Consider the following 27,148-nt stretch of genomic DNA (forward strand, 5'->3'; position numbering starts at 1 on the left):
CCCCCCTACACATACTGTATGTTCTAAATGCAGGAACCCAACCTGACTGACATGTTCGCTAGCTCCCAGCTCTGTGGTACAATAACTCAGTAATTCATGTGACAGGATATTGGCATGCCGTGCTCAGATATCAACATATAGATCTCTATTCGGACCACACAGGTTCCTCCTGCTCATGTTGTACTAGCTCCTAACTGACCCTCATTCATCTCTGCTGAACCGTATGAAGTGGTTCTGCTTGCCTGACTGACTTCACTTTAATACCACTTAGACCTGTGCACTTTTATTTCAGTCCAACCCCTGGCAAGGTCCAGGGGGCTTAATGATACAATTAAATTGATTGAGCAAACTAAACAATAGAGCAGTTGCATTAGATGAATTGAATAGCTTGTCTAAAAATGATCTATGGGATCTACGTTTTATAATAACACTCTGTCAACATATTGTCGTGAGGTAAAACCTCAGCCTCCATATGTCGTAAGTGATACTTAAACTGTTGATAGCTGTAAAAAATAAATCTGATAAATGACTAGTGACACTGTTGTTGACACCTGAGTTGATTCCCTTTGCCTTATGGTGAGGAGAACATTTCCTATACATCAAGGGAGGCTGGTGGAGGTAGAAATCAGAGGATGGGCTCGTTGTAATAAATGGAATGGAACTAGGAATGTTCTGTTCTGTGTTCTGTTCAACGTTCTGGAATGTTCTGCTCCATGTTCTGTTCAGCGTTCTGGAATGTTCTGCTCCATGTTCTGTTCAGCGTTCTGGAATGCTCAGTTCCATGTTCTGTTCAACGTTCTGGAATGTTCTGCTCCATGTTCTGTTCAACGTTCTGGAATGTTCTGTTCAGCGTTCTGGAATGTTCTGTTCAACGTTCTGGAATGTTCTGTTCAACGTTCTGGAATGTTCTGTTCCATGTTCTGTTCAACGTTCTGGAATGTTCTGCTCCATGCATTACAATAAGCAAATCCTCTGATGTACATAGATCTCATAACATGCCCATCTAATGTATCTGACTTTGGGTTACAATGGCTATTGATCGATCATAGCAGTGACTTTATTGTCTACTCTAACGGCACATTAATATGCAGCATGAGCGACACTGCTACTAATCGGATTGCCTATTAAACTGATTGACTGTGTGTCGACCATGTCCATCCCCCTGCAGGCTGAGCACATCCCTCCCTATGACGTGGTGCCCTCCATGAGACCCGTGGTCCTGGTGGGACCTTCCCTGAAGGGATACGAGGTAGGTACAGTAACACCGTTTCCCTCTGATGTTCACCTGTCCTTCACAGCCCAAGATCCAATGTCAGCGTTTGATTCTAGCCTATTCGGTTGTTAAGTCTGACGTCATGCGTGACGTTTGGCAATTTTCCGGGTCCAAACCAGAAATCCCCTGCACCAGAGTACCAGTGTACTACAGCACCAGAGTACCAGGGTACTACAGCGGTAGAATGACAATTGAATCGTTTTTTAGACTGGGATCTATTCATACAACAAGGGACGCAGCACTTTCCAGTTTTTCCCATATTTGTCAGCGTCTTTGAGCCTCGGAAAAGCGCTATACAAATATAATGAATTATTATTATTACTGAGGCATTTCGAAGAGAGCGCCTCAGCCAACGTTGGACCCGGAAACACGTCACGACTTAACAACCGAATATTAGTCACGTGTTTATCACATCTCTGAAACACAACACTGCAGACATGTAGAGCAACTAGAGATGTTCTATTGACATGTATACATCCCAGTAGCATCCTTACCTATCTTAATCAATATGGATGATCTTCAGAATGTGTAGAGGTCGGCGGAGGCTGGTTGAGGTAGAAATGGGAGGACAGGCTCATTGTAAAACGTGGAATGGAATGAGGAGATGGTATCACACACTCCGGTGTGACTCCCTCTCTCTCTCTAAACAGTAGGCTGTAATTAGTACGCAGTATGTACTAATTGTTACTATGTAGTACATACTATAAGTAAAACACTAAACAGTAGGTAGCATGAGTGTTCAGACTCAGCACCCCCATCTCAGAGTAACAGTGAGTAACCGATCGACTCCCCCTCATAAACCTGTTTATTCCTGTTTAATCCCGATATGATTCTGAGGTGTCTAAAGAACTACAGCCCACCCTCTTGTTTACCCTTTCATGGCTAGCTGCCAATGGGGGCTGTAGCTAAGGAAAGGAGGGCATGTTTCCACCCCACCATGGGGGAAGTGGGGGAGCCAGGGAATCGTCACAGAATCACGGTCCTCCATCTCCACACTCCCTCCGTGTTGCCGTGGTAACAACCTTCTGGGTAAAACACGTCAGTCTCAAAAGTGGAGCATGGTTTGAAATAAAATAGAAAGAAAGAAAGAAAGAAAAAAAAAAAACACAGAGCGATGCAGCAGCTCTGTGTACTAAAAATAATACGGGGGAGTGCAGTTTGGTCTCCGTTTTAGACTGAGATATCTACACAGATTGTGCTGCGTTCTGTCTGGAACATCCAGTTACGTGACTGACGTGTGTGAACGTGATTCCGCTGTCGTTCTTTGTCAGGGTACAGCTTATGCAACAACATCAAACACTTGATACATTACAAACCATTCAAAATGTTGTCGGTGAAATAAAATACAAACGGTGTATGTACAATATTAATTGTGTTTCGGACATTTGCTCCATAACGAAAATGAAAACTGAAAACATTCCAGTGCAGTCTCAGTCCACAAAAACTCCAAAACATTGTAGTCGAGTTTTCGTCGCTGACTAACGGCTAGACTAAAATGTTTTGAGGTTTTTGTGGACTGAAACTGCACTGGAATGTTTTCAGTTTTCATCAACTGGAACTGGACTGGAACTAAGACAAAATGGCGGTGACTTGGTGTGACTAGAACTGGTGTGCATCTTCATCTAAACACCAAAGGCTAAGTGACTAAAAAGCCTGACGAAATGAACACTGCTGTAGACAAGGAAGGGGAAAGAAGCCATGCTTCCCTCAGATGGACGGCTCAGACAAAGCCATTGGCATGGCCGAGGAGTCTGAACGTACTAGGTCGTGAGCTTAGAATGATAAGGTTCTATCTCCGTTTAGAATGATAAGGTTCTATCTCCGTTTAGAATGATAAGGTTCTATCTCCGTTTAGAATGATAAGGTTCTATCTCCGTTTAGAATGATAAGGTTCTATCTCCGTTTAGGGTAGTTCAGAGATATTGAGCGTCAAAGTTTTTACATTCCATTATGTTTTGTGAGATGGAACCTTTGTATTTTATGTAATATAAAAAAATGTCAACATTTTAAAAATAACACCACACAGGCATTAATAAACACCTAATGGATCAGATTATGTAAAAAAAACTCAATTCTGACAAAAACAGAGATAGAACCTTATAATTCTAACGTCACGAGGTGTCAGAATGAGGGATCTGAACCTATCTTTACTGGGTGACGGTGGTTGGGACAAGTCAGGGACAGGTATTGATTCAGTTCAAATACTAAAGAAACCCACAAAATTCTGAAAATATAAAAATATTAAAGAAACATATTTATATTGACGCAGTATGTTCATAAATGGTGCTACTCCTGTTTGTCCAATGATATACGGTACTTTTCAATATGACTTTGCACTTCATGCAAACCAAGATGAAGCAGCAACAAGTGTCTTATTTCCTTTCTTCTAACTCTTCTAACTGCTGACCTACTTCACTGCTCTCTCTCTCTCTCTCTGTGTCTCTCTCTCTCCCTCTCTCCCTCTCTCTCTCTCTCTCTCTCTCTCTCTCTCTCTCTCTCTCATTCCATCTCTCCACCTATCCCACCCTTTCTTTCCCTGCTTTCCCTCTACATCCTTTCTCTTCCATGTCTATCTGCTATCCCTGCCGCTCCCTGGTCTGGTCTTGGTGGCGCAGGTGACCGACATGATGCAGAAAGCACTCTTTGACTTCCTGAAGCACAGGTTTGATGGCAGGTGAGGAGTTGTCAGCCTGTCTCTACACACTACTGCACTGTACCACAGCATCCCTCAGCATGGCAGCATGCTGTGCTGCATACTCACATATTCTGTCTGATATTAATGTTTTTTTGCGTGTGTTTCTTTCAGGATATCTATCACGAGAGTGACAGCGGACATTTCTCTAGCCAAGAGGTCTGTGCTGAACAACCCCAGCAAGAGGGCCATCATAGAGCGCTCGAACACCAGGTCCAACCTAGGTATCTTGAATGAATGAATGAATGAATGAATGAATGAATGGTCTTTATTGTCATTAATACAGTACAGGTACCATACAACGACATTTAGGAGGGGGGACTCCCCTGGTGCTTGGAAAAAAGACTAAAAACAAGAGAGCCAAGGATAAAATAAAAAAAGGGAAAAGAGCTGGTTGACATAAATAAAGGCTATGTACACTATCTACTATACTATACTACTATACTATACAATAAAACACTGTGCTGTACTCTATGCTATGCTATAAATATCCTAACATTTCCTATCTCTGAACCTTATGTACACAAGGGTTGTCATATTGCACATATCTTCATCAGGAGCGTTAGCATAATAGTGTTCTCCTTAACTCTGCTGTCGATGAGTCCTGCTGACATCCTGGATATACAGGGACAGCTGAAATGTTTCTCTGCCAATCACAATGCTTGATTTAATCAACCTTTATGTAAATGAATTGTATTATGTTGAAACGGAATATTGATTCTTTGTGGTTCTATGTTTTAAAAAGCAATAATCCACACCAAGATATGTGTATGTTTTTGTCTTTGGCAATTAAGAGTTTGTCCGATTTATTTCAAGAAACAAATGTTGTGCAATCTAAAAGATGCCTACACAGCAGGGGAGGCTGGTGGAGGTAGGAATCGGAGGATGGGCTCATTATAATGCATGGAATGATGCAGTAAGGAATGGTATCAAACACACATGGTAAATACCATTCCGTACTCCATTCCATGCTTTACAATGAGCCCATCCTCCCGATTTCTCCACCTCCACCCAGCCTCCCCTGATCCACAGTGTGTAATCTCTGTCCCCCCCCCTCCCAACAGCGGAGGTTCAGAGTGAGATCGAGAGGATATTTGAGTTGGCCAGATCCCTACAGCTGGTGGTTCTGGACGCTGACACCATCAACCACCCCGCTCAGCTACTCAAGACGTCCTTAGCGCCCATCATCGTGCACGTTAAAGTGTCCTCGCCCAAGGTGATTCTCAGACGGCTTCTTCCTCTTTACACCCAAATGTTTTATAATCCTGTTTGCCTACCGTCTACGTTGCTGCCATCTTCTGGTTTGATTTACTCACTTGGGATTTCATGGGTGCAAGGAGGCACCATAGATTCTGAGCCCCCCCCTCTAGGAGCACGTAGTAGCACTGCCACGAGGCAAATAAGATTTGTTTTGGATTTATACTCATACTCTTTTTAGTGCCAAGTATATTCGCACGTACAGGAAATTGACTTGGTGTGGGTTGGTGCATTAGGACATAAAGATAAAAAACAACATTATAATGGAAAAACAACAATGTAATAAACAACAATATATAAGCAAAAATAAGTTTAAAAAGACAATGACAGAAAGGGGCAATAAGTTGTATGTGTGTGCATGCGTGCGTGCGTGCATGCGTGTGTGTGTGTGTGTGTGTGTGTGTGTGTGTGTGACATTATATTATAAGTTTGAAGATGTTTTAATAGTACAGTACCAGTTAGTAGAAATTGGAGGACAGGGGTCATGTGCATGGAATGGAATAAGGAATGGTATCCTAATGTACATACTGTATACTTACTGTTTGCGATGCAGTTTCTGTATACCAGTTCTCCAGCCCTAGTCTAAGTGTCGGATGTTCCACAGGTTCTGCAGCGGCTGATCAAATCCAGAGGGAAATCCCAGAGCAAACACTTGAATGTGCAGCTCGTCGCAGCGGACAAACTAGCACAGTGTCCTCCTGTAAGTAAACAACGGTTTCCCCACTACACATCTCTGTAAAAGCTACAATCTGACTCTCTTAAGAAACCCTATATAACAGTCTAATCGTACCGGATCCTTTCTTAGAGAGGCATACGAGCTGCATAGTGCTTAGCAACTCCCCCCCCCCCCCCCAGATTATTGCGTACCCATACATTATGTTTATGGGATGTGTTTTGTTAATTAAAATGTGTTTGGTTTTTTATATGACGTATAGTGTGTTGAGACACACTTGGTGAAAATGTACTTAAATAAAACTAATAGAAATAAACGTGAAACTCGTATGTCTCTGTCCTTCCCTCCCCCCCCTCTCTCTCTCTCTCTGTCTCTCTCTCTCTCTCTCTCTCTCTCTCTCTATCTCTCCCTCTCCCCCCCCTCTCTCCCCCTCTCTCTCTCTCCCCCTCTCTCTCTCCCCACCCCCTCTCTCTCTCTCTCTCTTTCTCTCTCTCTCTCTCTTTCTCTCTCTCTCTCTCTCTCCTCCTCCTCTCTCTCCCCCCCCCCTCTCTCTCTCTCTCTCTCTCTCTCCCCCCCCTCTCTCTCTCTCTCTCCCCCTCTCTCTCTCTCTCTCTCTCCCCCCCCCTCCCTCTCTCTCTCTCTCTCACAGGAGATGTTTGACATCATTCTGGATGAGAACCAGCTGGAAGATGCATGTGAACACCTGGCTGAGTACCTGGAAGCCTACTGGCGCGCCACACACACCTCCCTCAGCACGCCGCTCAACCCTCTGCTGGGACGCAACCTGGGCTCCACCGCCCTCTCCCCCGTGTACCCCACGGCCATCTCTGGACTGCAGGTGAACCAGCAGGTGAATTGATTTGTTAACCTACCGTATATGGTGTTCTTTATTTCATTATGCACGATGCAGGTGGCAATACAATAGCTCGTGACGTTAGAATTATAAGGTTCTATCTCCATTTAGAATGATAAGGTTCTATCTCCATTTAGAATGATAAGGTTCTATCTCCATTTAGAATGATAAGGTTCTATCTCCATTTAGAATGATAAGGTTCTATCTCCGTTAAGAATTATAAGGTTCTATCTCCATTTAGAATTATAAGGTTCTATCTCTATTTAGAATTATAAGGTTCTATCTCCACTTTTGTCAAAATTGATTTTTTTTTTACATAATCTGATTAGGTGTTTATTAATGCCTGTGTGGTGTTATTTTTTTTAATGTTGACATTTTTGAGTTAGTAATTCATAAAATACAAAGGTTCCATCTCACAAAACATAATGGAATGTAAAAACGTTGACGCTCAATATCTCTGAACTGCCCTAAACGGAGATAAAAAAAACTTATCATTCTAAGCTCACGAGCTGTATGAGCATTTCTGTTGAATTGCAGAGGCAGATCGTGTAATTAGGCTATTATGTATGTTTGCCGGTGAAATTATACTGGATTAAATGAAGCCTAGTTTACTGTAGTCGTTTTACGATATCACACCACTTCTCACTCTGAACGGTACAGTATTGCTGTAGATTTTATTTTATTTTATTTAACCTTTATTTAACCAGGCAGGGCCAAAGGCCAGACAAAGGCCTCTTGGGGGGGGGGGGCTGAAAATAAATCAGGTTATATGATTAAAAACAAAGAAACACACACGACAGACAGTGGCACACATCCAAAATACCAGCACAGTTAAAAGAGTAAAAGCATAAATGTAACGTAAATGCCGTAAGTGATTTAGTCAGGTGGAATGACCAGACTGTGTTGTTTCACAGGGCCAAAGAAATAGGAACAGTAACCACACGGTGGGAGACCACTCCCCCATCGAGAGGCGCAACCTAATGCCCGCGGACGAGAACTACCACAACGAGCGCACGCGGAAGAACCGCAACCGCCTCTCCTCCGGCTCCCAGCACAGCCGAGACCACTGCCCCCTGGTGGAGGAGGACCCCTACCAGGACACGTACAAGCCCCACCGCAACAGGGGCTCCCCGGGAGGCTACAGCCAAGACTCCAGACACAGGCTCTGAGCTGGGGCCTGTAATAATACTATAACCCACATAGGCCTCTCGCTCTCTCTCTCTCGTCAGCCCAACTACAGAGTACCACAGAGCCACAGTGTTAATGGCTCCAGTGTAATCATAAAAACAACAACCTTTCTTCTAAACAAGTGTTAGTGCTGTTACCTCGCTTTCCCTCTGGCACTGGTTCTCAATCTCACTCATCATGTGACTTTTGACTGAAAAAAAAAATCATCTGGACACTTTTTTTTTATTGTGAAGAAAACACAATAAAACTGGGTTGGTCTAATTTTTAAACGTGGAAGAGAGTGACCTTTGGGTTTGATATGAGAAGTGACGATGTTGTGGTGCAAATGTTAAGATGGCATGTGTGTGTCCAGGCCTTTGGCTCCCTGACTCCCTATCTCAGTGTTAGCAGGGCTAGCTATCGTGGCTAGCTGTCTCAGTGTTAGCAGGGCTAGCTATCGTGGCTAGCTGTCTCAGTGTTAGCAGGGCTAGCTGTCGGCCTCGAACCAGTGCCAGACAGCGCCAAGCGTCCCGTGTTCAGCACACAACCTCTTTGCACGTTTCCAGGAGCCAATCGGAGCAGAGTGCAATGTTGCATTTTTAATGTCCCTAAGTTGTTTGAAGCTTTTCTTTGATGTGAGTGTTGTTCCAGTCATGTACATGTACATGTTAATGTACAACCCTCTGTTCTGAACAAGCAAAAGTTCATGTTTGGCAAAAATATTGAGAGATTTTGTTAGGGGTGAGGAGGGGGTGGGGGGGGGGGGGGGGGGGGGTGAGGGGTGAGGGGGGGGTGGGATTGGGGGGTTCAAAATTGTCTAGTTTTCTAGACTTCTATCGCTTTTCCTCAATGATACTTAGTGACCATTTGTGATATGATGTGTGGCATCGGGAAAGACAATACAAAGTGAGTGAGTTGCAACAAGGCTCATATATCTTCGTACTCTTTCAGGAAATAGTGCAGCCTGGTCTTTATATACCTTAGAACACACACGTGGGAGGACTTTGCCTATCAGTTTAGTAGGCTGCGTACATAGGAGGGAGTTTCAGGTTCGAGTGTTCGAACTGGAGCTAGGCATCATACTGTATGTAGTGAGGGACGGCACCATGTTGTGCTTTCGGCTGTCCAAATGGGGGTTTCTTTTGAAAGCAGTCGTGACAGGCATAGTTGAGATGTGTATATTCCCAATCAGGGGATGATTTGATTGATTGATCTCGTTTATCTGACATTTACTGCATCCAGTTTACAAGCTGCCTTTTGTAGTGATGATGTCATTATTTGCGTCATATTTCGTTCTCTTTTTGAAAGGTATTGCTAAACTCAATTGTAATATATTTAAGGATTAAACAGATCCTGTTTTTGCTAGTAAGAACAATCTGCTGTCAGTGTAGCAGAGTTCCATTGGTCGATGATCCTGCCAGCATGTCTTTTTCGTCACTATACAGTTATGTCATGGATTAATGCAGTGATGTTAACTTTTAACTTTTTTTTATGTATCTGTTCAGCTGGAAAAGCCAGTATAAACCAGTAGTATTTGCTTTTAGGCACTGTTGTTATTAAAGGCACTCACATTTAAATAATGAAATCAGTCGACAATACATACAGTAGGAATTGGAAATACTGTAAGCTTCAACCTCCTTCTTTGAAGTTACATTTTTAGTTGATTACATGAATTAACTAAACTGTCAGTCTGACGTCAAACATTCTGGTGATGGTTTAATTGCTTTCCTGCCATCATCTCTATTCTCTTTCAAGGCCCTGAGTAGAAGTCTTCCTTGTAATGGCTGTGTGTGTGTGTGTGTGTGTGTGTGTGTGTGTGTGTGTGTGTGTGTGTGTGTGTGTGTGTGTGTGAAACAAACGTTGTTGCAAACAGTAGCTCGGCAACTTGACTTGCTCCGACCGATCCTGGAACTTGCGACCTCTGTCTAGCCAGTACACGCGGAGGTCTCCTCAAATCCCCGATGTAAACCAGGGTGGGCTGTTTGAACCTGAGGAGAGTTTAGTTTACCATCTCAACTTACATTGTTACGTGTCGGTTACATGTGTTTTTGTGAGGAAAAGTAGCATACTTTCTTAATTCCCAAGCATATCATAACAACTGTTACAAAAAAAATACTTTCAGTTCAATGCATCTAAAAATTGAGGCCTTTGAGCACGTTTTGTATAGATAGAGATATAATCCATTTACATCTTTAAAGCATTTTTCATTTTTGTTATGTATCTTTGTGATGTCATACACTACCATAAATTGTAGCGAGCTAACTCTTTCTGAAGAAATGTTTTGGCCACTAACCTACCAACCACGCACCATTATCGTTTGACAGATATTAAGTCTAAGATCTAATCTATGTTTTTGTTTGTTTTGCTTTAATAGAAATGTCCATGACTTTTTAAATTTCAGATGTGAAAGTGAAATTCATCTATGTGTGTAGAACTTTGCTCTGTGGCAATCTACAGGTAGCAACGTGGCTATTTATTTTGTTGCCTCTTGCATGAGTGTGTGTGTGTGTGTGTGTGTGTGTGTGTGTGTGTGTGTGTGTGTGTGTGTGTGTGTGTGTGTGCGTGTGTGTGTGTGTGTGTGTGTGTGTGTGTGCAGGGGGCAGGGGGATGTGTTGAATACTGTATGTAATGATAGAAAGTGACACAATGTAGATGTGGTGGATTTTTAAATTGATTTATTTATGTTGTGTCTGGAAACGTTTGTGTATGTGTACACTAATATGAAGTGTGCTTTTCTACTGTATACCTCCCACCAGAAACCACCAACCAAGCAAATTACACAAATCACATACAATTGTATTTGTTTTCTAATGAAACGTTTTTGTTGCTTAGAAAGATCAATTTCAGTTGCTGTATTCTATAAAGGCATGCTGGTAAAAGAAGAAGAAGAAGAAGAAGAAGGAGAAGAAGAAGAAGAAGAAGGAGGAGGAGGTGGAGGAGGAGGAAGAGGAGAAGAAGAAGAAGGAGAAGAAGAGGAAGATGATGAAGAAGAAGAAGAAGAAGAAGAGGAAGAGGAATCTAGAGAAAAACGAGAATAATTTACTATGCAACAGTGTACAGTGCTGCATGCCGACGCTTTACCTCCCCCCAGCTACTTAGTTCAGATTAAACTTTGTTGTTATTTTTGTGAGAGGTGACGTTAAAAAAGAGAAATGCAAAACTGCATGAATAATACTTACATTTTAAAAAAAACATCATAAAGAAAGAGAATTATGTTTTATGGAGAAATGTATGTGTATTGAAACAACCAACTCTACTAGCTGCATTAGAAATGAACTTATTTTCTAAAATAAATCAGAGCTCTGTAATAGCTGTTGTCAGACTCTCTTTTATATATCGTCTCTCATTCTCTTTAAATGAATGTGCAATAACACTATGTGCAATATGACAACCCTTGTGTACATAAGGTTCAGATATAGGAAAAGTTAGGATATTTATAGCATAGCATAGAGTACAGCACAGTGTTTTATTTGTATAGTATAGTGGATAGTGTACATAGCCTTTATTTATGTCAACCAGCTCTTTTCCCTTTTTTATTTTACCCTTGGCCCTCTTGTTTTTAGTCTTTTTTCCAAGCACCAGGGGAGCCCCCCCTACTCAATTTCGTTGTATGGTACCTGTACTGTATTAATGACAATAAAGACCATTCATTCATTCATTCTCTGAGAACCACAGGCGTATACTTGAAACAGTGCCAACAGGGGTTCCTTTGAATTGTGAAATGTTTTCTCATGAATTAATTAATACTGTATCACATTCAGAGTCATATGAAGACTATGCCCCACTCTGTAGTATGCTATTCTATTTGTGTGCTGTTTTCTTCTAGAATATGCTCAGTTACAAGATAACATTACACACTATTAATAGTATAGTACTATTGTAATAGCTGACCAAATAAGGTCACATTCATTTTGGGAGTGAAATAATGTTTTCCAAATGTGAAACATCATTTCACAAAAATAATAATTTCATAGATTATTTTTTAACATTATGCAAGATGATGTAGTGTGTATGGTTATAAAGATGAAGATTTTCTTTCCTATTTTCCCCCTGGCGGAACGCATATTGACAGACATGATACATTATCAGTGTTTATCTTGGTTATCCAAAGAGAGGAAATTACTTATGAACGTTGGAAGAATAACATTATTCACTTTTTTTTCATGATAATTTCTCCCTTTTTGCTTCATATCAGAGATGTCTGGGGTGTCACTGTTATCCAACATCTAGGAACAACGCGCATGCGCCTATCTGTCAGACTGATGTGGTATGGCTGCGTTCTGCGTTCGAAAACTCGCTCCGGAAATCTTCCAAGCACTCATGGAACGCCTCTTGTCCAATCGAATTACTCGCTCCCTCTATGACGTCGAACCCAGTGTGCGCTCCGGCTTTTTCCCCCCGAATTTACGAACACACCCTTGTGTCCCAGCCCAGCTTGTATCGTTGAAACAGAAAATACAATCCTGTTCCTTCACCCTGGACTCTAAAGGAATGGTTTAAACTCCTGCAACGATGACAGCGTTATCTAGAAACTGGGCTCTGTCGTTTGGCCGTGAAACATCAGTAATGTGATGCTGACAGGAGGGATTATATTAAACTAGCCAGTTTATTTAATATTATTCTTGTCAGTTGTCAGACCGGCCTTGTCGCTTCTCGCCGAGCCTCTCTGCAGCAGAGCCATGGGCATCATCTTCACCAAGCTGTGGAGGCTCTTCAACCACCAAGGTGCGTTAATCTAGACCTTTATATCTATGTTGACCTTTATTATCATGTTGACATAGAGAAGATCTCATAGAAACAGGTTATTATAACACACAACGCAACTGTCTGTCTGCTAGCTCGTTAGCATAGCTCGCTGTGTTGGTGGTTAGCTATGCTAAGCTAGCTGACTGAGTGGCTGTCGTGTGTGTGTGTGTGTGTGTGTGTGTGTGTGTGTGTCTAATGTGTGTGTGTGTCTAGTGTGTGTGTGTGTCTAGTGTGTGTGTGTGTGTCTAGTGTGTGTGTGTGTGTGTGTGTGTGTGTGTGTGTGTGTGTGTGTCTAGTATGTGTGTGTGTGTCTAGTGTGTGTGTGTGTCTAGTGTGTGTGTGTGTGTGTCTAGTGTGTGTGTGTGTGTGTCTAGTATGTGTGTGTGTGTCTAATGTGTAGATCTCCTCCAGCTGTCCTCCTAAAAGACAAACTACGGTAGTCCTCCCAGGTGTTCAATTCAACATATGACACAGTAACCTAAATATATTAAGCTAGGGAGAATAGGGACCTGGCCTGGCCTGAAAGAAAGTTGATGTGTCAGTCTATTGTGAATATGTAAAGCTAAACTGTTTTAGCTGAATTCATAAGCTGTCATTTCATGTTCATGTAGAAGACTTCCTCCCAGCTCGTTGCTGTGGTCCTGGAGGCCAACATACTTCATGTCTGATCACTGCTCAGGGGTTGGATTGTTTTGGCTGCATTGGTCTGCCTGACATATTAAAAAAAGGCAAGCAATGTACAAACAACCAGGGTCAGTGGTGCTATGTCTGAACTAGACATTCGTCCCTACATGACAACTGAGCATAATTTACATTGGTGCTCCCATGAAAGCCACAACAACACACACACACACACGCACTCACTCACTCACACACACACACACACACACACACACACACACACACACACACACACACACACACACACACACACACACACACACACACACACACACACACAACCCTAAAATGTGTGCAAGTAGGTCCCTAAAAAAGAGGGCAGGCAGGCTTGGACGTGAGACGTTGGTAATTCGATCTGGTTCCTTCTGTTGCCATTGAACTCGCTCACTTCCAGGTTCCTGTAGTACTAGGAGGCTACGTTTGATTGAGTCGCAGAACAGGCCAACAGCTTGTACACCGAAGCAGCTGTTTCCTAATTTCTCTATGGTAACATATTTGTTATAATGGACTTCCTTCCGTCTCCAAGGTCCATTGTGTATAGTAGTCGTGGTGGAATGTACCGGTGTAATCAGTCCTTTCATCTGACGAGGCTGAGCCTCAATTGGCCCTCGATCGGTAAGCAGATCTGTGTGTCGCCTCTGTAACAGGAGACCCCAGGAAACACAGTCCTATCTATGGAAAATCCTCTCACACAGCCCTGGCGGTCTTAATTTTGTTTTATGTTTGGGTTTCTCTAGGGTCCCGGTCGGTCGGTGTCGGGTTAGGTTTTATTTCCTGTACAAACCTTAACCGATATACTAAACAATTACATGGTGGTAGCCACATCAGAATGTGTTTAACCATGGATAAGAGATCCGAATGACTCACTGGATGTCTCCTTGTGGGCTGTGAGCACAGTCAGGCCAACTTGCCTCGAACAATGCATCTTTTCTATCAGCTGCTTTCCACCATAGACCTCGCAGGCATAGCCTTACCTCCGCATGTCTTGTCATGTATGAGGGCTTTGCTGTTCAAGACTAAACTTGGAGGGGTGCCATAATGTTGAAATGGAGGAACATCATATATTTTGAGAGAGGACAACTTTTGATCAACAAAACTTTTGACCCCATTTCTTTTCCACCATGCACACAACGCACAGCCCCCTCCTCCCATTCACTTCACTGTACATGAGAGATACTTTTTTCATACGAGCCTTGTATGGTTTGTTATATGAAAATATAGGCTTACATGACCCATTTCTGAAGGGCTGCGTATTGGTTCGGTTCGAGCCCATAGCTGGATAGTTTAATCAACATCTTGGACAGTGCACACACACACACACACACACCCCTCTTTTGACCATAATATATAGTACTATAATAACTATATTTGGCTATTTCTACTTCCTGTAGAAAGCTTTCCTTGGTAGTCGTCCTACAGCAACAATGGAGCAACAATGGTCCACGTCTCAGAGAGCGGGGGGATCGGAGGCTGGGGCTGCTGGGCTGTTGATGAAACAGGAATTTCAAATACTAACTCTTCTTTTTCTTTTTTTCTCCCCCGGCTGTGATGTGGCATTTAAATGGAACAAAAGTTCCTTCACAAGTTGACATAAGCTACATTCAGTAGCGCAGCACAAATAGGCTAGGCACTAAATACAATGGTAGCTTACCTAGGATAGAGTGAATGGCGAATGGCACACACACACACACACACACACACACACACACACACACACACACACACAGACAGCCTGCACTATTTTGCACAGCTCAGCCTGTAGCACCTACAGTGTTGTCAAGCGACCTTTGCATCCAACACACGGCATTTGACAAACTGGTGAACTCCAAACTCAGATGAGAGATGTGTGCAATCTGCAGTGGCTGCAAAAACAGCTGAGGTAGAAAGGTTTGCTCTAGATTATCTCTTAGACTAGTTATGGAGGCTGTTGTTCAAAACAAGTGCCTGTCTTATAACTTAGGCCTAAATAAGGGCCTCAGGCTACAACCGTGTGTGTGTGTGTGTGTGTGTGTGTGTGTGTGTGTGTGTGTGTGTGTCTGTGTCTGTGTCTGTGTCTGTGTGTGTTTGTCTGTGTGTCTGTGTGTGTGTGTCTGTGTTTGTGTTTGTCTGTGTGTCTGTGTGTGTGTGTGTGTGTGTGTGTGTGTCTGTGTTTGTCTCTTTGTCTGTGTGTCTGTGTGTCTGTGTGTCTGTGTGTCTGTGTCAGCTGCATGCGTGCGGTGTGTGTATAGACCACAAAAGTTGTCTCTCTCGTTTCGTTTGTTTTCAGTACTATGTGACACTGTGAGTAGCTCACTGTGTGCTGCTACTATGTTATCAAGTTCGGAGGGGATAAGGAGAAGCAGACGATAGCGAGGAGCAGGACCGGTGTGTGCCAGCCAGGCCAGGACCGGCTCATTGCAACACATGAAACGGATTCCACGCATTCCAATCAGCCCCCGTCCTCCGCTTCCTACCTCCGCCAGCCTCCCCTGGTGTGTGTGCACTGTGTAAGCGTAACCAATCCTGTCTGCAACCAGTCAGACTCAAGCTGTGTGACTGATGCACCTTGTGGAACTGCAGCAAGCAGACTAAACAGGGGAGATTCTAGGGGACGGGGGAGGACGGTACTTTGTCCTACTTTGTCCCAGTACTACTGTACTAGACGTCCTCTCACTAACTCTTTGTCCTGATGGCCTAGTTGTTGTCTAGGAGGCCTCCCTCTCCGTTCTGCTTTAGTGGGTCAGGTTATTCTGGGGGTGGGGGTGGGGGGTGCTTATGAGGAGTTTCTCTTCTGTAATTTAATGTCTCGGCTGCGGCGTCAGCAGGGATTTGTCCTAACATGATTAAAGAAGTTGGGCCATAAGCGGGATGGTGGTTACAGTTGAGACAGCCGTGAGTGTGGAGGTTGAGTAGCTTAGCCTAGCTTCTGGTTTCTGTTTCTGTTTAAATTGCTCATTGGAAAAGCGGTTGCACGTTGTTGCCTGGATATACTATATAATAATAATAATAATAATAATTCATTTTATTTATGGGCGCCTTTCAAGGCTCTCAAGGACACCTTACAAGACAGTTTAAAACCACATATCAAAACATTCAAATCGACAAAGCAAAATCAGATAAAAACAGCAAAATCAGATATAACAACAAACAAAATACAGGAAATCAAACCAAGTACGTAAGCCATTGTGAAAAGGTGTGTTTTAAGACAGGATTTGAAAGTGGTGAGAGTGTCAATATTGCGTAAGTTGGGTGGCAGAGACTTCCAGAGGCGGGGAGCAGAACGGCTGAAGGCTCTAGATCCCATAGTAGTCAGGTGGGCAGAAGGGATGACAAGTTGGTTGGCAGAGGAGATCTGAGACTACGGGAGGGAGTGTGAGTCAGAAGGAGTTCAGAGAGGTATGAGGCTGCTAGGTTATGGAGAGCCTTAAAGGTCTCACAATAAACCCTGCAACAATGGGGTGTGGTTGTTTTAGTAGTTGCATAAGGCCTACAGTAGGCTATTGTTTAGTTTTTCCAGGTGATGGTGATGCAGTGTGTTCACGTCCGGTGGTTTAGGCTAGCTGCTAACGCCCATGTTAACACTATTGGTTTTCTGTTGTATTTCTGTTGCTAAGCACTTTGCGATAATTATTTAAAAAAGAAAAAAAAATGAAAGAAATTCAAGGGCCTGTGTAAATACATTTAATTCGCTAATCGCTTTTCCATCCTCTGTTTTGATCGTGCCACTGTTTGTCTGCCTGTGTCTGTTGTTTATGGATGTGTGTCTTATCTCTCTGTGTTTGCGTTGCACTCAGGCTGTGAGATATGTCGGAGTACGGAGGGCTTTGGCGTGTTCAGTAGAGCAGGTGGCTCTGGAGTCTGTATCCGTTTTGTATATGCCCTGCTAACAGCTGCTGCTTCATGCCTGAGCTAGCTAGCATGCCTGAGACCACCCCAGAACACCCTCTCTGCTACTGTGAGACCACTGCCTCTCGCTCCACAACGGCAAGGAAGCAGAGTGAAATAGACAGTGCTCTGCCTAATTTAAGATAATAAGATGGTTACCATAATTTTTCTAATCTTTATATTAATAAGTAATTACAGAAAAAGTAAATGACATTTCTGTCATGGCTTCCGCATTTAGGCCTACGAGAGAGTCGGAATCATGTGGGAATCATGTGCTACCAAGCGGACCAATGACAGTTCTTACGGTCTGCGTAGGTGTGCCGCGTAGTTAAATTTTTGGAGAGGTGCGCGACAATCTACGGCGTAGGCTACGGGCCTACGCAGGCTACGGCGTAGATTTTACTCAGAAGTATAAATTGGGCTTATGCCCTGCTGACATGCCCTCTCTCCCTTCTTCTCCTTACTTTCCTGTCTGTCTTCACTGGGGTGCAAACTTGTCACCTTTCAAAAAAAAAAAAAAAGTATAAATTGGGCTTAAGTAATGGGACAGTGAAGCATTTCTTTCTTCTTTTGGCTCTATACTACAAACGTTTGTGTTTTAAATCAAACAGTTACTACCAGGTTAAAGTAGAGGTTCTGAGTGTTTGTTTTGACGGTATTTCTGTGACATGGTTAGATTAAAAAATGAAGGAAAGCAGAAATATTGCTCTATTCAAAAAAAGGTTTAAAGGAATGATTTTTGTTAACTACCAAAGTGAGGAAAGGGAAGGTTGTTAATCTTCTGGATACTAAGACGTGGTTTTCTTTGTCTTTTTCTTTTGTATTAGACTACATTGTGGATAGTATACTGATGTTTGTTATCTATTTATTTTGTGTTGTTCCAGTATTAAGAATGGAAAATTATTAGTACTGTTGATACTGAAATGTATGAATGAATTAATTGGATTGTATAATTGTTCTCACTTGAGAGTGAGGGATAGGGGGAGGACATGATAAGCTTAGGCTTCATCCTACTCCCTTTCCAACATTGATAGGCCTGTACTCTTCCTACTAGCCTAGTTATTTGTTATTTTATTGTTTTAAATCATGTTCGAAATAAAAAGATTCATTCATTCATTCATTCATTCATGGTTCATGGTTGATTTCACCATTTAGAAATGACAGCACTTTGTATACAACACAGTCCCCCTATGTCAGGGCACCCAGAGTAACGGGACAGATTTGTCTAATGTCAGGACCCTCTGCCCACCGCCTTGTGCCACTGAGAGAGCTCTGTCTGTCTCTACCCGCCACAATGGCAATGGAGACGAGGGAGGCAGGGTGGAATATATGTGCGAGAGAAAGAAAGATAGCAATTTGTCACGGAGAAACGTCTCCGCTTTAAGAAAGGGGGGGTTGTTTGAGCTGCTGTGGAGGTCTGACACCCCCTTTTTGAAGTTTGAACAACAATATCCACACTGTCTCAAGGGAGAATGACTTGAGTTTGTGCTCACCATCCAGGTCATAGGTCACTGATGTCAGTCCGTTTGAAGTTTCAGTGAGTGTCTTCTTGTCTTGTTATTATTAGTTGTATTGTAAGTGCTTTTCAAATGTATTTTTTGTGTCTTTTTTGTCTTTCAGAGCACAAGGTGATCATTGTGGGCCTGGACAATGCAGGGAAGACAACCATACTTTACCAATTGTAAGTACTAGACCCCAAGTGTTAAGAAGTGTTAAGCAGAGGATGAGTATTTGAGGGAAAAAGACTGGTTACTTACAGCCTAATCAGATGGGCGTTAGGAATTGGTAAATGGACTGCACTTATATAGCGCCTTTATCCAAAGCGCTTTACAACGGCCTCTCATTCACCCATTCACACACACACATTCACACACCAATGGCGAGGTAGGCAAGCTACCATGCAAGGCGCCGGCCTGCTCATTGGGAGCAATTTGGGGTTCAGTGTCTTGCCCAAGGACACTTCTACATGTGGCCAGCCGGGGCTCGAACCGCCAATCTCCCAACCTTACGATCATTAGACGGCAGCTCTACCTCGTGTGCCACAGCCTCCCCTTCCACAGGACGGGTTGTTATTCCTGCAGCTGAATGTTGAATAGCGACATTGTTTCACTGACAACTAGGCTAATAACCACACAATAGCCGGGTCCAGAGTGGTAGAATTAGAAGAGTGATGCCAATGATGGTGTCAGTTTTCTATTGGCTAACTCTTATGGAGAGACTCAAAATGGTTCCTTCACGCAAGCCTATGGAGCTAGTTTGCCACGGCTGTTTGCTTACCTGGGTAGCAAGTCTAAAAAATGTTGGGTATCTTAATGCCGGGATTAGACTTCACAATATTTTTTTGTCTTTCACGATGGTCACCATGTCAGATTAGGCAATCATAGTGCCGTCAATCCTTGCCGTGTCTTGGTCGGGGGAGACAAGTATGACCCCCCCCCCCCCAACAAGTATGACCCCCCCAACAAGTATGACCCTGCTTTCCCTGAAGGCCCTCGATGCAGTGGTGTAGTCTAGGTGATATGCAGGACTACGCCGTATACCCACTAGGAAAGACCAAGGATTTCCATATAACCCACTTAAAAATGTGTGAGGATACGTAACAGCGTTTTGTGACAGAACTTTCACTTTCATTCATAAAAGTCTGTGTTTTACGAAGCACTTGACTTTTGGACCATTGGGACTGACTATAGCGTCATATACCATCAACATGGGGGAGATGCGACATGAAATATGTCAAAATGCAGCACTGTCATGCACAGATCAGCCTTATAACATGTAATGTTAGATATATATATATATATATATATATATATAACGCTAGACAGGGATCGCAGATGTATTTTTATGGTGTTTTCCGAAATGAACGATATGAGGCTGGGAGGGGAAAATCACAGTATACCCACTAGAAACAACTAGACTACACCACTGCCTCGACGGCAGGGAGTTGGGCACCGGTGACATCCTGGGCGGTTCTTCACCCCCCGTTGCAGGGCCTTCCGCTCAGAGGCAGAGCAGCTTCCGTACCACACTGTGATGCCGTTAGTCAGGAGGCTCTCTGGGGCACCGGTAGAGGTTGACCAGGGTCCTGGGAGACAGATGGGCTTTTTTCAGTCGCACTGAAAATGTCACATTACAACCAGTGGTGTAGTCTAGTTGTTTCTAGTGGGTATATTGTGATTTTTCCCTCCCAGCCTCATATCGTTCATTTCGGAACGCCATAAAAATAAATCTGCGCTCCCTGTCTAACTTAAGGCTGATCTGTGCATGATAGTGCTGCACTTTGATATATTTCACGTCGCATTTGCCCCCGTTGACAGTGTATGACGCTATAGTCAGTCTCAATGGTCCAAAAGTCAAGTGCTTCGTAACACAGACGGGGTGAACTTTATGAATGAAAGTGAAAGTTCTGTCACAAAACGCTGTTACGTAAGTGGGTATATGGAAATCCTTGGCCTTTCCTAGTGGGTATACAGCGTAGTCCTGCGTATCACCTAGACTACACCACTGATTACAAGGGGTAAAGACGCCCGATCGTCGCTCCCGACGTTCGTATTCAGGATGCTGGGCATTTGTCGGTGACGCCAAAATCGTGTCAAAACCTGGCTGGATTTGTTTAGTCTGATCCTGGATTATTTATAATATTATTTCCGAACTGTATAGATACTATAATAAACTGCAGCCTAAACCAATTCAAAAGAGAGATTTTCCAAAATGTGTGTAGTTTATAGTTTTACTTGAGAGTCAGCCATGATGTATTGGGACTGAAACTGCCTTTTTTTCATCCACCATTTCCCCCCCCCGTCTGAAGTCTTTGCAGCCTCGCCCACTTACACATCTTAGTCCAATAAAAAAACACAAATATTACCTAAACCAGGAAGGACTTTTTCAAACTATTTTAGGCCTCCAGTAATTTCATTGTAAAACATGGAAAATACCCACACCCACACCCACAGACACACCCACACTCACCCACACCCACACTCACACACACACCCACAGACACACCCACAGACACACCCACACCCACAGACACACCCACACCCACAGACACACACACACCCACACACACACACACACACACACACACAGACACACCCACACCCACAGACACACCCACACCCACAGACACACCCACACACACCCACACCCACAGACACACCCACACACACCCACACCCACAGACACACCCACACCCACAGACACACCCACACCCACACCCACACACACACACACACACCCACACCCACACCCACAGACACACTCACACACTCACCCACACACACACACACACACACTCACTCACTTCAAGTGCAAGCATTCTGTACTCTCCTGGGTTTTGCTCGACCCTCCCTAGACAAGAATGTTACTACAGGAAGTTGCGTGGTGACCTCTGCCCTCTGGTCTGTTCTGATGGTGTCCCTGCTTCCTCTCTGTCCTGCAGCTCTATGAACGAGGTGGTGCACACCTCCCCCACCATCGGCAGCAACGTGGAGGAGATCGTGGTCAACAACACACACTTCCTCATGTGGGACATCGGTGGGCAGGAGTCCCTGAGGTCCTCCTGGAACACCTACTACACCAACACAGAGGTAGGGGTGTGTGTGTGTGTGTGAGAGAATGTGTGTGTGTCTGTGTCTGCGTCTGCATGCGTGCGGTGTGTGTATAGACCACAACAATCTTAAAATACCAACAGCTGGAACCATATCACAACTGGGTTACAGATGTCAACTTTTAGTTTTCATATTTGGCAGCCTGGGCCATGTCCATAAGTCTGTTGTTAGAGGCCTTCAAATGGCTGGTCTACCCAAGAGAAGGGCCAAACAGTTAGCAAAATATTGCTCAGTATCTGCTGTTATTGGTAGCCGCTCAATATGGAGAAGGCGGTGCTTCCTGTACCCATAAGCTGGATACTGTCTGTTTTACAGTATTGATACTTTATCTGTCAACCCACTGGTATCATCTGGTGTGAATAACATCCTGTGTGTGGCAGAACTGGTTGTTGGCTCAGCATTACTGTAACAGATTGTTTCCAGGATGTCAAAATGCACTGTTAGTATTTATGTCCTTTAGAATTGTACTTGTATGTGGACATAAATAAAGCATTTAAAATGTGTGCGAGCGTGCGTGCGTGCGTGTCAGTGTCAGTGTCAGTGTCAGTGTCAGTCAACTTGTTGATGCAGCATTACTATACAGATACAAGGCCAACAGTGTCAAGTGTGATTATTTTATTTTTATGTCTCCCCCTGTCTCTGTCTCCTCTCTCCAGTTTGTGATCGTGGTGGTGGACAGCACAGACCGGGAACGCATCTCTGTCACCAAAGAGGAGCTCTACAGAATGCTTGCACATGAAGTAAGTGAGTGAGTGAGTGTGTGTGTGTGTGTGTGTGTGTGTGTGTGTGTGTGTGTGGCTGTGTCTGTGGGTGTGGGTGTGGGTGTGGGTGTGTGTGGGTGTGTGTGTGTGTGGGTGTGGGTGTGTGTGTCTGTGGGTGTGTGTGTCTGTGGGTGTGGGTGTGTCTGTGGGTGTGGGTTTGTCTGTGGCTGTGTCCGTGGGTGTGTCTGTGTGTGTCTGTGTGTGTGGGTGTGTCTGTGGGTGTGTCTGTGGGTGTGTCTGTGAGTGTATCTGTGGGTGTGTCTTAGGGCTGCACGATTAATCGATTTTAAATCGAAATCGCGATTTGAAATGATGCGATTAGCTAATCGCAAAGCCTGCGATTTGCCCGCGATTTTTTATTTTTTTTTTTTTTTTTTTTTTTTTTTTTTTTGCTATTTAGCAGACGCTTTTAATCCAAAGCGATTTACAATTACGAATTACAGGGACATTCCCCCTGGAGTAACTGAGGGCTAAGTGCCTTACTCAAGGGCACACTAGTAGTGGTGTGGTTTCAGGAGGGATTTGAACTCACACAACCTTCCGATCACAAGTCCAACTCACTAGACCACCACTACCCGTATGGGATACGTCATACAGCGCGTCGGATTCAACGTCAATGAACGTCAACAATGAACGTCAACAATGAACGTGAACGTCAATGAACGTCAACGTCAATGAACGCACACCAACAACATCGCACGTGAAACGCCCACGTTTCGGTAGCTAGCAAAAATATATACACTTGTTGAGAGAAACAAAATGGTGTTGCTGTTTAAAAAACCCATAAATAAATATGTTGTCCCAATTCATATCTTTTAAGTTCTCATCCTTGCATTAGAATTAGAGCAGTTAATAGTTTGATGATATCATGTGGTAATGCTCTCTGAAAATAGGTGATAGATAGATTCATCCAATCACCTGCTAAGTAGTTTTTGAAAGTACCTGCCCTTTTCCAAACAGCTTCCAATTAAGCTTTCCTAGATGGTTGTGTGAAACAAACCACCTGAGTCAGGTTAGTAATGCTCCATCACATGTTTTAATCTGAAGCTTGATTTTAAAGCAACCCAACTTTAAAGCAACCCAATGTAAGTTTAGTTCTTTCACTCGTAGCTCGGGCTGTGGGGGTGCTAGAGGAGGGAGCCTCTAAGTCCCCTGAAGACGTACAAACAAACTGCACGTTGATACGACCTTCCTAGCCGGAGATATGGCCACACTTTACAAAAACTTCCTTTTTTTTTTTTTTTTTTTTTTTTTTGCTATTTAAAAAAAAAATAATCGCAAATTAATCGCAATCGCGATATCTGTCCAAATAATCGCAATTCGATTTTTTCCCCAAATCGTGCAGCCCTAGTGTGTCTGTGTAGGTGTGGGTGTGGGTGTGGGTGTGGGTGTGTCTGTGTCTGTGAGTGTATCTGTGGGTGTGTCTGTGTAGGTGTGGGTGTGGGTGTGGGTGTGGGTGTGTCTGTGTCTGTGAGTGTATCTGTGGGTGTGTCTGTGTAGGTGTGGGTGTGGGTGTGGGTGTGGGTGTGGGTGTGGGTGTGTCTGTGTCTGTGTCTGTGAGTGTATCTGTGGGTGTGTGTGTCTGTGTCTGTGGGTGTGGGTGTGGATGTGGATGTGAGTGTGTCTGTGGGTGTGTGTGTCTGTGTCTGTGGGTGTGGGTGTGGATGTGGATGTGAGTGTGTCTGTGGGTGTGTGTGTCTGTGGGTGTGGGTGTGGATGTGGATGTGAGTGTGTCTGTGGGTGTGTGTGTCTGTGTCTGTGGGTGTGTGTGTGGGTGTGTCTGTGGGTGTGGGTGTGTCTGTGTCTGTGTCTGTGGGTGTGTCTGTGGGTGTGGGTGGAGGTATTTCCCATGTTTTACATCATTGTAGTAGACTAGACAGTATGGGTTCAACCCAACCCTCAGTCCAGTGGACATGTCAGTATGTTTTATGCCTGATGATTATCTGAGCATTTATGAGTACTTCTGACATTCCTTTTCCTTCTCCCCCTTTTCCTCTCTCTCTCTCTCTCTCTCTCTTTCTCCCTCTGTCTCTCTCTCCCTCTGTCTTTCTCTGTCTCTCTCTCTCTCTGTTTCTCTGTCTCTCTCTCTCTCTGTCTCTCTCCCTCCCTCCCTCCCTCCCTCTCTCTCTCTCTCCCTCTCCCTCTCCCTCTCCCTCTCTCTCTCTCTCTCTCTCTCTCTCTCTCCCTCCCACCCTCTCCCTCTCCCTCTCTCTCCCTCTCTCTCTCTAGGACCTGAAGAAGGCGGGTCTGCTGATATTCGCTAACAAGCAGGATGTGAAGGGCTGCATGTCGGTGGCTGAGATCTCCCAGAGTCTCCAGCTCACCTCCGTCAAAGACCACCAGTGGCACATCCAGGCCTGCTGCGCCCTGACAGGAGAGGGGTAAGACGCATGCACCATCAGGGTTTCGACAGTAACACTGTTTTACTTGCCTGGACCAAGTAAAACATTCGCTGGGTTTGTTTGCGTGAGCACGACGACGCTGCTGGATCCCGGATATGTTTACCTGTGTGCAGGAAGAAAAACAGACGGCGCAGGCGCCAGACCAGACTAGATGGTCGTGAGTGAAGATATTATCAAAGCGTACTCGCCTGTTGATCACCCGTACGCTTTGATAATATCACCACTCACAATCATCTAGTCTAGTCTGGCGCCTACGCCGTCTGTTGTTCTTCCTGCACACAGGTAAACATATCCAGGATCCAGCAGCGTCTTGCTCCGGACAAGTAAAACGGGGTTACTGTCGAACCCTGGTACAAAATGTATAAGAAATTCTAAATGTTTCGTCGTGACGTTCTCTGTTTCTCTGATTCCCTCTCTCTCTCTCCCCCCCCCACATGTAGGCTGTGCCAGGGCCTAGAGTGGATGATGTCACGGCTGCGGGTCAGATGACCTTTGACCCGGTCCAACGGTTGTGTGCTGTTCCTCTCTTTCTTCTACGCCTTCGGTACTGAGGGTGGGGGGGGGGTTCGCAGGGTTGCCGGCTCCCCCCTCCCCGTGAAGCTGTCTCAGCCAGACTGCCAGACAGGATGTGTTATAGCTGCGTGTTTTATTTATTACAGAACACTGCTCTGACTGAGAACTGTGAAGCAAGAAACTTTCTCTCTCACGATTCCCCCCCAGAGAAAACACTTCTCTTTAAACTATTTCAGAGAGAAACCGGTCTTACGATTTCCAGAGAAACGAGTCTCTTACTTACGAGTCTCTTTGCAGGAGGTCATTCAGAGAAAGAAAGAAAGAAAGGAAGAACAAAACAAAACAAACAAACAAACAAAAAAAAGACTGAAGTGTATTCAATTTCTGCACGTTTCTTTTCCTATAAGAGATATGATGGAAGTGATCTGGGACTAAGAGGATTCTTCTGTAGTTGTGTGTGCCCCCCCCACCTCTGCCCAGAGTGGCCTTGCAGTATTTGCCGGACTACCTGTGGTGGTATTGCCCTGTGTGTACAGTCCAGTATTTACATTAACCTCGTGCCTGCATCAGTCAGAATCCCTAAGTGATGATGGCTGAAGATACTGAGTCAAAGATTTGAGGGGAAACCCTCCCCAACCTCTCAGCTCTTCATGGGAATCCAGTGAAATAAAGTGTTTTTATCTGTTTTTTTGGGGTGAATTTACTTACTTGTGTCATGAATGTTTTGTTTTTTTTGTACAGATAGATATCTTATCATATTATGTGACTTCTAGTGTATAAATGTTGAGGTTTTATCGTCTATATGTTACGGTACATGCGGGAAAACTAGGGTTAGGGTTAGGTGCTACGTCGACTTGGTACATGCTGGCATGTCTAACCCTAACCCTACCCCTAACCGTAGCACACTAGCACCTAACCCTAACCCTAGTTTTCCCACATGTACCGTATTCCCACATGTACCGTAACATGTACATAGGTACTGTATAGACAAGACATGACATAACATAAGCTACATAACACGGACGTTTTTGAATGTGTTGTAATTCTCCAAAAGGCCACCAAGGGGCAGTATGTTCTATGTGGACTCGTGGGCTGCCCTGGACATCAGCGGTGAGAGAGAGGACAGCCAGGGAGGGTCAGGAGAGAGTTGGCCTGATGGGCTTGTTATGGGCCAGGACTAATGTTACAGCAGGTGCTGGACAGCAGCTCTCGCTCCCATCGTGGCTCTGCACTGGGCCAGATACGCTTTCTTTTATTAATATTAATGTTTCTTTTTTTGTGACTACATTTGTACTGATTTTTTAAAATATATTCTAGAGCAAATACAGGGCACACATTGCTACAGACATAATGTAATTGAATAAGAAATAAGAGGAGATGGAAATTATAAGAATATAATGAAATGCATGATAGTAAAAAAAAGAAATAATATAAATAAATAACATAATAAACCTCTTCCTGTTACGTAGTGGATGCCCCCCCCATCCCTGTTCTTTCTATTCATGACGATTCAGATCTGCGTAGACAATATACAGACTATTGGAACAGAAGAAATATTTGACTGTTTAAGTAATTTACAGTACATACAATGTGGAAATCAGATAAGGTAAGGTTCTACAATTCTAAGGTTCTAAGATAAGGTTCTAAAATTCTAAG

General features: G+C 43.9%; 2 protein-coding genes across 2 annotated transcripts; both read left to right on the plus strand.

Moving 5' to 3' along the window:
* Positions 1–1,204: 1,204 nt before the first annotated feature.
* On the plus strand, positions 1,205–7,917 carry cacnb4a (calcium channel, voltage-dependent, beta 4a subunit; the record flags this gene model as incomplete). Its single annotated transcript, XM_080536294.1, has 7 exons — positions 1,205–1,249; positions 3,889–3,947; positions 4,080–4,189; positions 5,030–5,181; positions 5,827–5,922; positions 6,545–6,733; positions 7,663–7,917. The coding sequence occupies 7 exons, from the start codon at positions 1,205–1,207 to the stop codon at positions 7,915–7,917; spliced, it is 906 nt and encodes a 301-aa protein (XP_080392420.1).
* Positions 7,918–12,376: 4,459 nt separating this feature from the next.
* Positions 12,377–26,178, plus strand: arl5a (ADP-ribosylation factor-like 5A). Its single transcript, XM_080536296.1, has 6 exons — positions 12,377–12,640; positions 18,827–18,887; positions 21,648–21,795; positions 22,473–22,556; positions 24,807–24,958; positions 25,420–26,178. Exons 1-6 carry the CDS (start codon positions 12,595–12,597, stop codon positions 25,466–25,468), a joined length of 540 nt encoding a protein of 179 aa, XP_080392422.1. The 5' UTR covers positions 12,377–12,594; the 3' UTR covers positions 25,469–26,178.
* Positions 26,179–27,148: the final 970 nt, after the last annotated feature.

This window comes from Nansenia antarctica (assembly GCF_963989245.1).
Source record: "Nansenia antarctica genome assembly, chromosome: 7".
Classification (NCBI taxonomy): Eukaryota; Metazoa; Chordata; class Actinopteri; order Argentiniformes; family Microstomatidae; genus Nansenia; species Nansenia antarctica.